This window comes from Azolla caroliniana, unplaced genomic scaffold, assembly GCF_043228905.1.
Source record: "Azolla caroliniana isolate FFs.n. ecotype wild unplaced genomic scaffold, voAzoCaro1.0.p SCAF_13, whole genome shotgun sequence".
Taxonomy (NCBI): domain Eukaryota; kingdom Viridiplantae; phylum Streptophyta; class Polypodiopsida; order Salviniales; family Salviniaceae; genus Azolla; species Azolla caroliniana.
In genome coordinates this window covers 17,655,057-17,668,221 of record NW_028230448.1, presented here as the reverse complement: position 1 = coordinate 17,668,221, position 13,165 = coordinate 17,655,057, and the positions used below count along the sequence as shown (strand labels likewise).

Genomic DNA, 13,165 nt, shown 5'->3' with positions numbered 1-13,165 from the left:
AATCAATGTTTAGCAATGCATTAAATTGCTAGTGGGAAACCCCAAAGTGGGGTGAAAAGCCATAAAGAATATTTACAACATGTCAGTGTAAAGAAGATTGAAAAAATAGTACATAAAATTGCTTGCAATGTCATGACAAACATAACAAACATAGAAGGATTGTTTGATGGAAACCTTAACAATCAATGTGAATTGGAATCTCCATGGGAAAAAGATTACAAATTGTTTATATATTACAAGCCCCCTTCACACAAACATACAATCAAGTCTCATATAATGCGAGGAGTGTATTGTAATTGGTTCGCCAAAAGTTGCATAAGACTAAATACATGAAGCCGAGCATTTATAACAAATTTGTGTGCAACTTCTGGGTAGCTTGTCCATTCTTCAAAGCATTGGGAACACTCATCAATTCCAACAAAAAAGTTGGATGAAATTGTCTCATAATTTTATGTTTGAATACACCTAAAGTCAGACTCCATGACCACATGGATGAGAATCATATACATCAATAACATTTGCATGTGTGTACGATCTAGATTCTATAAATCCTGCAAGCTTTTAATATTCTATGAAACCCTTTTGTGGTACAACATTTGTTATAGGTCAAATATAAAAAATGTATTTTAAGTTTGGGCCTTTTAAAGCATGGAAAGTAGAAACAATGAGAATCATGAGTTGGTGGAGGAGTTCACTGTTATGGGTACAAGATTGGAATCACGATTAACAACATGCTAGTAAACAAAAGTAACCAACATCATGTTCTACAAGATAAAGGGAAAAGGAAAGAGCTATGTACATATCCAAAGCCACTTACTTTTTGGAAGGGAAATTTAGCCCCCCACTTCTTCCTCAAAGGGTTAGCCTTATTGCAAAAACCAGAGCCCCATTTCTTAAAACTACACACAACTAACTCAAAAACTCAGATTCTGAGGGATCATGGTGCACAAGTGTCAACTTATTACACATTATATTATTTAGATAGCATCAAATACACATCCATATCAAAGTTGGCCCTTGAAGAACACTCCTAGGAACTTGAAGCTATGTGTATCTATAATCTCCTAGACATGAGAAAGTCTCAAAATCTTACAAACTTGCATATGGATTGATTATATAGGACTTTATAGGCACGCTTTGTAGAGCATGTTGCTTTTTCACATGTGGACACCATGCCCAATTTGTTATTACTAATCATACAACACTATAAATTTGGACTCTTATTATTCCTTTGTAAATAGCCTCCTAATACATTGAAATATCAAATGTGGCCTCGTCAATCATAGAAAATTTTATAGGTTTACCTTAGCATACATAAAGTTTACCAATGCTTGTCCTTTTAGATAGAATGTCAAAACTTGTTTCAATGAATTCTATATTGACCAAAGTTTAAAAATTTTGCGATAGCTTCATTGAGATATTTGGAGTGAATGCTCATATTTTATGGTTTGCATTCTTAGTAACCCTTTTATTTAGAAATTGTCCTTAATTAATAATATGTTACTCTATAATTTCGTTCTTGCAAAGCATCATTTGAATGGATATTTAATTGTCTATGTTGGGATCTTGTTATTCCCACTCTAATATGATCTCAACGTGGATCTTACTAGAAGGGCATGAAAAAAAATGCACTAGTCAAATGTGGTTGAATTCAATGCATATGGACCGGTTGTCATTGTTGGGGAACTCAATACATGGGACCTTGACCAAATCCCATAGACCATTCTTGACCTTCTAGGCAACTCTTCATACACCTTGTTCCACTCTCTTATGGTACAAACTCAAATATGGAGCTCCCCTTGATGATGCTTCCTACATTCACACCATTATTCCTTGTGTGTATATATTGGTTCACATAAGTTTGTGTAGCACAGTTAATACATCATGGCTCATATGGGGGTCATGCTTGTTATGAAGTCAACCCTCAACACTAGGGTCTAATCCTTGTTATAAAAGGTTATTGCACTGATCGCTCTAAATACAAAGCTTGATGCTTTTTCTCAACGTGTTTTTCACCTCAATCTTCATTCTCTTCCATCTCCCTTTGTCTCTCCTACCATCTTATTATTTCAAAGTTCTTGTCCTCTTCTAATGAAGGTGCTATCAGTGGTCAAATAACATACATTTATTTAATGCAAGCACCATTTGATAACACAAGGAAATTCCCCACTCCTTTTCCACCATTTCTCCTCATAAGTGCACATGTCATAGTCGTCCTTGTGTTTATACCTTCATTGAAAAATGTTATTTCTTTGTTCCTTTGAGTTTTGTTCCTTTGGTGTTGTTTAATGGTACACACAACGCTACTATACTAAATTAATACATGAAAAATTTGCCTCATTAACATAACTATAATCTTGAAACTTGTTTCTTAAACTCCACCTTTAGCTATATCCTTAGGCACCATTTCTTAAGGCTAGTTTGAATGGTGTAATGGTGGGAAAAGTGGGAAATAACTTATCCTAGGACTTGGAAAATATCCATAAGGAGGTATGACTTGTGTGAATATGTGGAGCTTTGGGAGCCTTAAGAGTTGGGCTATTTAAAGAGGATTAACTACCCCCTCTCTTACGGCAACTTGAGATGATATCAAGATTCTATTCGTGAGTCAAAACCCTCTCCATCGAGATTTGATGTTGTGATGTGGAAGTTCCAAGTGTTAAGCACTCGAATGGGTATGATGGCCATAGGTTTGAAGTGATAACCACGAACAACAATGTCAAGGAGGAAGTGGCTATGGACAACACAACAAAGGAGAAGGACAACGAACGGATTGGGACTTTCTCCCCAATAGTCGTAGACACTTGGGCAATGGTGGATGGGGGGAAATCAGTTGGTGGAGAGAGGTTCATCACCGAAGAGTCGGGCTTGAACAAAAGTAAGACCCAAGAGAAGGAATTTGGCAATGAGGGCGTGAAGGTCAAAGATGATGCAAATGATGAAGACACCAAACAAAGCATCGCGGTGCAACACGAGGGCCAAGGGAGTAGGGAGAAAACGAATGATGTTCCTCCAGATGTCATCATGACATCCAACTCGAAGGAGGGCACTGGCAGGAAGATCGAAGGAAGGGTGGTCAACTCTAATGCGAGAGCATACCACGGAAAAGGATGAAGTGAGAAACATGCAATGTGGTCATCTAAGAGCCTAAATCTTAGCATTTACTTGAGGACAAGGCTACAAGGAGTGGTCAAGGTCGATATTCAGATGGCGCTTGGCAAAAACAAGAGCATATCGACGGAAGAAGGAAGGCCAAAGTTCCCTGACCAAGGGATGATAGGAACGAGGGTGGTACATGCTTGGTGCACAAACATTATACTGAGAAGAAGTAGATGAGGCCACGAAAACGGTTCGTCGTGGTGCAAGGTGCAAGCTAAAGATCTAGGTTATCATATCGCGACCCTAGTGGTGTGGGAAGAATGAACGTGATCAAGATAGAGGAACAAAGACGGTGTAGGCGAGGCTTAGGAAACAAAGAAATTGTTGGGTCTATCCACTCAAGAGGAGCCCACAACCGGCTGAGGTCGAAGAGCCGACTTAGAGCTGGCTGAGGATCGACAGGAAGTCAAGAGACGGCTGACAGCCACCTACAAGCTAAGTGCCATTTGGGCTGAAAAGGGAAAACAATATAATTAAGTATATTAACATATACCTATTTACAAATATATACACATACGTGTGGATAGGTATGCATATATGTTTTATTATGTTGTTTTGGTGTGTCTTTCCTGTATGCTCAGGTGTGAAAACAGATACGAAAAGAGACGTTACTCTACAAGGCTGAAGGAAGAGGAGCAGACACAAAAAACCGTGATAGAGAGCAGAAAAACAATAGATAAGAAACGAAAGAGAGCATTGAAAAAGAAGCGAGATAGAACTCAGAGATTGAGACACCGAGTGAAAGAGATAACACAGAGAGAAAAACAGAAAATAGAGAAGAAAACATAAAACGAAAGAGAACAAGAGGAAGAGTGTTCTACGAAGTGGAGGAGACTGAGATATGTGAGGAGTTGGTTGTGCTAACAGAGAACCACGACTGTGCAACACCTCTCTTGTCTACTCGCATCAAGTTACTTCGTTTCATGGTTGTTTTCTTGTTTCCTATTTTGCTAGTTTTTCTATCCACCCAGTTGGGTGAAGAATTGTAAGGTTATTTTCTTTGGTTTATCCACCCAATCGGGTGAGGATCGTAACCAAGGTTGTTGCCTTGAAGCTAATATATTTCCTCTAGACAAATCCTAGAGAGACAAGCACATTCCTTGTGCTTATTGTTGTTGGTTTATCCACCCAATCGGGTGACAATTGTAGCCAAGGTTGTTTTGCCTTGAGGCTAGGACATTCCTTGTGCTTATTGTTATTGTATCCACCCGATCGGGTGAAGATTGTGGCCAAGGTTGCTACCTTGAGGTTTGTACATTCCTCTAGTCAAAACCTAGAGCATTCGTACGCAGTTTGTAATCCTTGTTAGTCTATCCACCCGATTGGGTGAAGGTTGTAACCAAGGCCATTGCCTTGAGGTAGATACACCCCTCTGGTGAGGTCGTATTCTGTTGTACTCAAAGATATAGTGAAGTTGTTTGGAACCTACGATTCCTGTGGTTTTTCCCTATTTTGGGTTTTCCACGTTAAAATTTTTGGTGTACTCTCATTTCCGTCTTGTGGTTTCATCAAGTGTTAATTGTGTTTGAAGTTTAAATCATCTCGATTTGTATCCATATTCCCATCAGAAACCTCCTTCAACATCTCTTCGCTTCAATCTTTTGCACCACTTAATATATAAAGTGAATTCACACAAGGAGATCTGTGATGAAACCAAAGCAAACGAGTTATGGAGAAAAATTGAGAGTATGTTTCAAACCAAAAATGCTTTGAATAGAGTCACCGTGTTTAGGAAACTTGTAAGACGTAGGTATCAAGATGGCTCAAGTGCTAATTGTGTTTGAAGTTTAAATCATCTCGATTCGTATCCATATTCCCATCAAGTGGTATCAGAGTAGAGGTTCATGCCTCCGCAAAGACTTTGAATATGGATGAATCATTAGGCAAGATGATTAAACTGATGGGATCCAATTACCCCATTTGGAAGTCCAAAATGAGGGACATGTTGGTATGTAAGGACATGTGATTGCGCGTACTACATGGTACGAGCAAACCCGAGAACATAGATACATTAACCTGGGATGCCATGCATCTAAAGACATCTGCATACATCCGATGTTTCATAGACATGAGTCTATACAACAATTTATGTGATGAAACCAAAGCAAACGAGTTATGGAGAAAAATCGAGAGTATGTTTCAGACCAAAAATGCTTTGAATAGAGTCTCCATGGTCTGAAGAATCTTCTAACACATCATCATATATTGTCTGGTCCAAGACTCCCGGGGATCCTGCTCGAGTAGCATAACCACGCGCATTTACGTGACATTCAAGTCCCCCGAGTCTCACTCAAGTAGCACACACACGCTCATCTACGCTATAACAAGAGCCTAAAGATTGGATTATGTTGGAGTGCAGTACATACAAAAATAATGTGGGAATTCTCCAATCAAAAGATGGTATCTAATGATGTAGTTGTTATAGGCAAAGTGCTTGAGAGGATGTTGGGTGTGAACAAGCTCAAAAAACCCTCACACATACGGACAAGGAAAAAAACTAACTTGAATATGGTAAATGAGTTTGATCTATTTGGTGTAACAACTTACCTACATAACCGACCTTGCATTTTGTTCTAGAGTTAATTGGTTATTTTACTTTATTAGTTGAATCTATATTTGCTCAATTAGGAGCACACAAGCTATCACTTTTGTTATACTAATCCCTCTTGTTGTAATTGCACTTCAACTCTCTATTAACATATATTCATTCTTTATTTAGCATATATTCTTTTCCGCGATTTTTGCTTCCTCTATATTGCTACAATGCTAATAAGAATAGTAAAGTGTGTGATGGACAAGGAAAATAGTTTGTCTATTGTACATGTGATTGCAATCAGAAGGCTAAGTGCTCTTCTCTACCAAGATTGAAGAGCATTGACCTTGGGATACCAAGGATACAATGCATAAGGTGTGGAATTCTTAAGTAAGATTAATTAAACCTGTGAAAGCATCAACAATAGCTCTTAACCGCGGCCTTATCGGAGCTCAACACCAAGGATTGAGTATAAAATGAATCAAGAAAATGTGTGGTAAGTGTCGATTGTGAAGCCTATTAGTTATCATATAGACATAATTGTTAATAATAAGAAGAAAGTCATAAAGACTTCATTTTTCTCTTTGTATTTAGTTCTTATAGGAAGTCTACCTCCCAAATTACTTTTTGGATAAAATATTCCACATAATTTGTTATGCACCTAAACTTCATCTTTACATTTAATTTGTATGATAACATTTCAAGTTCTAAAGGTTTTTCGGATTTATGTAGGTTCAACAAAACTACCCTTATAATTATTCATCATATGCCAAGGAAAGTGTATGGTTGTTAGCGATGTTAAGAAATAAGTAAATATGTAAAGAAGTAGAACACTAAGGTAAAGGTTGTTGATGCTTTGCCCACTTGGTTAAGGTACTTAACTCAAGATCCATAAGGACTTGAGTTTAATAACTACAAAGTGACTTCATAAGTGTATTGTGACCACGTAAATTAGTATGCATGGTATTGCATTTCTTGCACCAACACCATATATCAAATACTCAACTATAGGTTTGATAACCATAAATCTTTGAATGATCAAGATTAATACTTAGAATTGTCCCATCAACAATCACAGATGCATGATCGAGGTTAGTACATAGAATTGTTCCATCAACAATTCCATTCACAAGTTTACACATCAAAAATGATTAGACAAGGTCAATGCATTGCTTGTGCCACATGACCTACATTGACCCCACATCGAATGTTTGTCGTGTAGTTTTTTCTTAGCATATCATTAGAAATAGGAGAATACGGCAAAAACCCCAAAAATAATTAATTGTTTTGAGTGAATAAATGAGTATACCCATCTCTTTTACAAGACGTATCAATCAACCTTTATTTTGACATATCGCCCTCCCTTAGGTGGTTAGCCTAAATAAATAGGTGTGTGAGCTCTTTAAAAAACCAATTCATCAAACTTTATGAAATACTCTACTTGTTACTAGTTTCCTCTTTATGCATGTGATGTCACTAAATAAAGTACGATTTAGTTGGTGTAAAATGAAAATAACTAAGTCAAGTTTATGGAATCATTTGTCTATTATCAGTTTTCGTCTTGGCACATGTTGACATCACTCGAATATTACATATATGATATAATATGATCAAGATTATTACAATATCAAAGGTGTAAATAACTCGGTGAGCCATCGTGTATGCAAGTGCTAAAGAATAATCAAGTCAAACTTTATTCAAATCCTTTGCTTGTATTAGTGTGCTCTCGACAAAGGTCATGGCATTCAATAGAAATACAATATATAGGTTTCCATCATGAGGAGCTAAAGTTTGAGCTATGTCTAATCACCTAATTCATAAATAAAACGGGTGTATGATCATGTTCTATGAGTGTGTGGCACAAATGAAATCAAGTCAAACTTTATAAATTATTTGCTTATTATTAACTTTATCTTGTCACCATACAGACTCGCGAACATCCAAAGAATACAAGGATTCCCATCATGAGGAATTAAAATGGGAGGTAAGTTTACACAAATAATAATTATGAGCCCAATCTAAATATACATGCTTGTACAAACTAGATACTTGTCTCCATACCAAAGGTCTCTGTGCCAATCTTTTTTGTCGAATTAAATAGTTGTGGGTATGTGGGCAACTATCACCCTTCGAAGAAAACAATAATGAATTTAAGAAGGCCCATATCTTGCACACACATACATGTATAAAAATTACATTCTTAGTGAGTTTTATGCTTCTTTAAATTTGGTGGATTGCCACCGCATGTTAACCAATTGTATGGAATGATGGTTAAAGTTTTGTTAGTGAAGCATATCATGAAAGTTTGTGTAATATCAATGAACAGCCTCAAAGCAAGACAAATCTAAGGTCCAAATTGGCACAAATCCCAAACAATCATTTTGACATAACAACTCGAACCTTATTGCATATTTCTCTCATTAGCAATTATTTGAAGCTAGACAAATACATTCGTTGTTAATTTATTTCATTGTAACAACGAAGACTGTCTAGAAAATCAAGACAATCCAACTTGGTTGACATATGCTTTCACAATAGAACATGTGTTATGGAACGTAAACGGTTAACATTGATACTATCACGTTCCCATCGTTATTTTATTTCTATGGCATCTGTGCAACGTTGAATAACTATGTTTTCTACACAAAGAAAAGGAAGAAGCGGTTATAATATCTCTTTCGAATAATTATATCACAAGGTCTAGCTGAATAATTATTTTGTCCACAATATGAAAGTGGTTGAATGTCCTCATGATGGCTTAGAAACCATGTAAATATGCATATTGGTTATTGAGCCTCTAAATGACGATTTCTAAAGTACATGGTAACATGTGCAAGGATCGTGAATCTCTCATAGAGTCCAAGCTTTGCATCTAATTGATTTACATATAATACAAATTGGAACATGCCATCACAATTAAAAAACGAAATTGAAAAATATGTCATCAATTCAAAGTGTAAGTAGTAAGAAGGTCCGTGCATCTCTTGGTGAAAAATAAAATGATAGATAGACAACAATGTTAGATGAAAATGACAAGTTGTCATTAAATGAAGTGCAATATACAAGCTTCAATAGTTAACATTTACCGGTGATCAACATGACAATTGTGAAACAAAATTAAATACTTCAACTTATCGATTGAATTGTCATATAAAAAAATGTTTCAATTGATATATTGATTTTGCCATGAAGGAATAAGAAATTGCGAGTGTCAATGGTCAAAAAATTGATGGAGTGGTCATTTAGATCAAGTTCACACAAAAGCGAGCGTAGACAAGTGATGAAATTTCTAAAAGAAATGAATAATTGGATACAAAGGCAAGAAAACACTTGCTTTTCAAGTTTTTGTTAGTCATCGATTTGGTTCTAAACTACGCCATGTTTTCTAACATGTAGTAACTATGTCATGTTTTCTAACTTGTATGGTGTTATGTAACTTCAAAATTGATGCATCTCTTGGAATGAAGGTAAGAGAAAAGAGACAGAGCATGGGTATAAAATGAATAGAAACAATAGCATTATAATGAGTGGAGATTGGAGTAGAAACAATCTTTATGAAGGCATGTTGATTTGGAATAAAGAGTTTGTGGTAAGAGATAGTTATTTCTAAGAGATGGACAAAGCATGTGTATGGGGTGCATAGGAGAGAGAATAAATGTAAAATTCAAAATATGGAGAGATTACATATATGATATACATATATAGAGAAAGAGAGAGAAATTTCCTTGAGAATGAGCTTTCTAACTTGGTGCTAAAAAGCAAGTGCATCTCTCAATGTAGATTAGCAAGAGTACGTGTGGACGAAGGGGGGCGTGTTTTGGGGGGGCGGAGGGGCATCGAGCGGATGCTCGAGAACAAGTGTCAATGTCGCTCGAGAGAACAAGTGTCAATGTCACGCGATAACAAGTGTCAATGCCACTCGAGAACAAAGTGTCAATGTCACTGGCTACCATGGACAAAGACATATGCAAACTTAGGATGGGGGGGGACATCATTAGAGTCGGTTTTTTTCGGATCACTAAGGGGGGATATCACTAGAGGTGAGAGGAGGAGGAGGAGCCAGTTGTTGGGGGGAGGAGGAAGAGAGGGATGAAGGAGGCGGGGATGGGGACGGGGTCGGGGTGCGGGCGGCGGGACGGATCTGAAGAAGCCCATCAATGACCTCGACGGCCGAGGGCCGCTTGTCGGGGGATGGCGACACGCACGCGAGGGACAAGTGGAGGAGTTGTACAAGCTCCTCCTCGACCGTGGATGAGAGGCGGAGAAGGTCGGGGTCGAAGACCTCGGCCGTCCACTCCTCCCTCACGACCGCGTGGACCCACCTCGGGAGCTCCATCCCTTCCTCGGCCGCCGTGCGCCACGCGGCCTTCCCCGTGAGGAGCTCGAGGAGCACCACCCCGAGCGCGTAAACATCGGCCTTCTGGCTGGCCACGGCCGCGTGTGACACGCCCCCGGCCAATTCGGGCGCCTTGTAGCCTGCCATTCGAGTTGCCCCTACATTGGAGCTGAATAGGCCGCAAATGCCGTAGTCCGCGAGGTATGCCCCTTTCCCCGTCTCGTCCAGCATTACATTGGACGCGTTCACCGCGCCATGTGCCACCTTCGGCCCGACCGCGTGGATGTGCGCCAATCCCTTTGCCGTCGCGACCGCCACCTTGAGCCGTGTGTCCCAGTCCAGCTCTCTCTTGGGGGAACCTTTTTTGACCCAAAAAACAAAACCACAGTCATATCGGCCCATTTGGCAAAAGAAAGTGAGATTGGGTAGTAGCTTTGTATATATATATATATATATATATATATACATGGCCCATTTCCTATAGGTCTAGATGGCACTCTCAAGCAATAGTGTGATGGGGCATGTCTATCTCTAGTACCTCTAGTTTCTCCTATTTAAGCTCTAACATAATGCAGTGACACTTTAATCATGCTTTATGATTTCTATCCAACACATCAAACATGAGGGATGCTTTAATGGTTTCCAATCCAATGGAATTTCACGATGTTTAAAAACAAAACCCACACCATGTCATGTAAAAGGCTCTGACTAAACCGAGGCAACTATTCGCGGAGTTAGCAAAGAATAATATTTAAAACACTCTACATGGATTATCAGCACATAAAAGTCCTCATAACGGGCATCAAATCAACACACGACAACCCATGCAAAGCTTGATTAGGACACTAATGTCATCCATATGGCTAAAGTCTCCAAGCCTCGTGAGCACGAAGTTATCACATTGTTTCCTTATGGCAATCTGTAAACAGCTATTGACAAAATAATCACTCACTATAATGGAAAGCTATATACATATATACAAATGTTTGTAATAGGTATTTGTGTTATTTTGCCACTACACTAAGTTCCAAAGATGATGCACAATATTTGCTACGCTTTCATATACATGTTTCTATTTTTCTTTATAACGTCTTTATAGTTTTCTCCATCACATGGATTTGGCTGCCTACCTTTGGAGAATGAATCAATTTCAAAGGGGGTATTAAACTTTACCTTATATTGAATAGCTAACAAAGTAAATTGCATTGCAATAGGACAATGTAAAATGCATTAATGCCAAAACGATTGTATATTAGATCATAAATGCGGAAAGCATGCCTACAAGTATTATATAAAGATTTTCTCATTTCATCAATTTCCCTTAACAAGTATATGTTATCAAATGTAGATAGAACAACACTTTGTTGCATGGCAATGTCTTCGCATTCATGGCTTGTTTTAAAAGCAAAATTTTCCTTTTTTTCCCTTCAATGTCTTTTTGTCTAGAAGTCAAGAAAGAAAATGCATGGATAGAAAAGGTGATTATCTCAAAAAAAACACCTTAAAAACAAACAACAATCTTTAATGAATACGAGAGACTACGATAAAGAGTTTTGGGAAAAGGAAAAGAAAAGGTACGACATGCATTTGCTATCTAATTTATTGGACAAAGTTAGGATTACCGTTCATGGTACAATAAAGGTTACATAGCAAAGCTCTCTTGGCATGCATATGCATTGGTGAACCTTCGAATGCTTCACTTTTTTTTATGTGGAACCAACACCGCGCATTCTCATCAAGCTTGCCACCTTTACTTAACAATATCCTTTTATCTTCAACTCTACCTTTTTTGGTACTATTTATGGCCACCCATGTTCTTTTCTAATTATCTTTTAAACAAGATGTGCCACTAGCCTTTATTTCAAAGTAGGTAGGAAGTGAACTTCACGCTAACATTTTGAAATTTTCGTTTTTGGTCGCTCATATCATCTTGGTTTCGCAAAGTGCGATAACCGAGACAATTTGAGCTTCGGTACAATCAAAGACTTTAATAGTGTGAGTTTCTAAGGTAGTGTCCAGATTAAAGCGATATATTTGAGTTTCTCGAGGGATAGACGTAAAATATAGGTTCCAATGAATGAAACCCATGTTGGCATACAAATGTAATTTGGGCAACACCTCTTTACACAATGCCATTTGACAGGGACACTATGAGGATGGAAATAGTTTGGTTTGGGTACATAGATACGATATGCCATGGGTACATGTCGGCATAGTGGACTCCCCCATAGTGAAGTGGCCATTGTGGACCCATATATCCAAATGGGGGGGGGGGGGGGGGGGACACTATTATTACTTATATTGGCAACTATTACTTAGGCCTTGAATATGATGAAGCTTCATCTTCTTGAGGATGATCAAGAGAGTGATAAATATATTGCTAGAGAGTCAGGGTTTGGTGAGGGTTGAAACTCAGGTTCACATTTTAAGCACCCCAATCTTAGCGGTCACATTCGAGGAAACTCCCCTCAATGTATAATAAAGGATTGGGTATGTGGATAATATACAACCTAGATTATTATGAAACCTAGAACTAGCAACATGTTTTTGAGGACCGAATCTTGAGATCTCGTTCGCACTAAGCATTCGAACGAGTCATTGGAGAGTCCTCGCCCTCAGGAAACTCCTTAAGAATTTATCGCCATCATTACCCAAACCAATGCTCGGATTGTAATCAAATCCAAGACTTACGGACTAACTAACATCTCGATGGGGTACCAATCCCATTCTACACATAGGGCCTTCATCTAAATATGCATGTACTTTAATGTGGGATTCAAGCAAACCAGAACCTAAAGGGTGTACAATGAAGGATAATGAAGGAAAGCCCTCATATATCCATAAACCTTAAGTCTCATGTCTAAAACCATATCTAGGTATCCACATTGTGAATGGAGATAAGCCAAAGCCATTTAAATGGGTCTAAGTTTAACAGATGCAGACTGACTCAAGTCTATCTCTAACCTTAGCAATTGTTGATCCAGGATCAGATATTCCGTCTCTACCCTTGGTCATGATTATCCTCCGCTAAAACGAAAACCATCCATGGCTCTAAACTTGGTGCTGATGCAAATGAGTCTACTATCTCTATGCTTAATTCTCCTAATCTTTGGCCAAATGCAACCGGTCTATCCAAG

At 38.3% G+C, this 13,165-nt stretch overlaps 1 protein-coding gene across 1 annotated transcript in view; it reads right to left on the bottom strand.

Annotated features, from left to right (window-relative positions):
* Nucleotides 1-9,679: 9,679 nt before the first annotated feature.
* Nucleotides 9,680-13,165, bottom strand: part of LOC147856458 (putative inactive receptor kinase At3g08680) — a 5,227-nt gene continuing 1,741 nt past the window's right edge. The window contains exon 2 of the mRNA XM_087329198.1: nt 9,680-10,387. Within this exon, the coding sequence (XP_087185324.1) occupies nt 9,711-10,387 (677 nt within the window). The 3' untranslated portion in view covers nt 9,680-9,710. The remainder of the gene's footprint in view (nt 10,388-13,165) is intronic.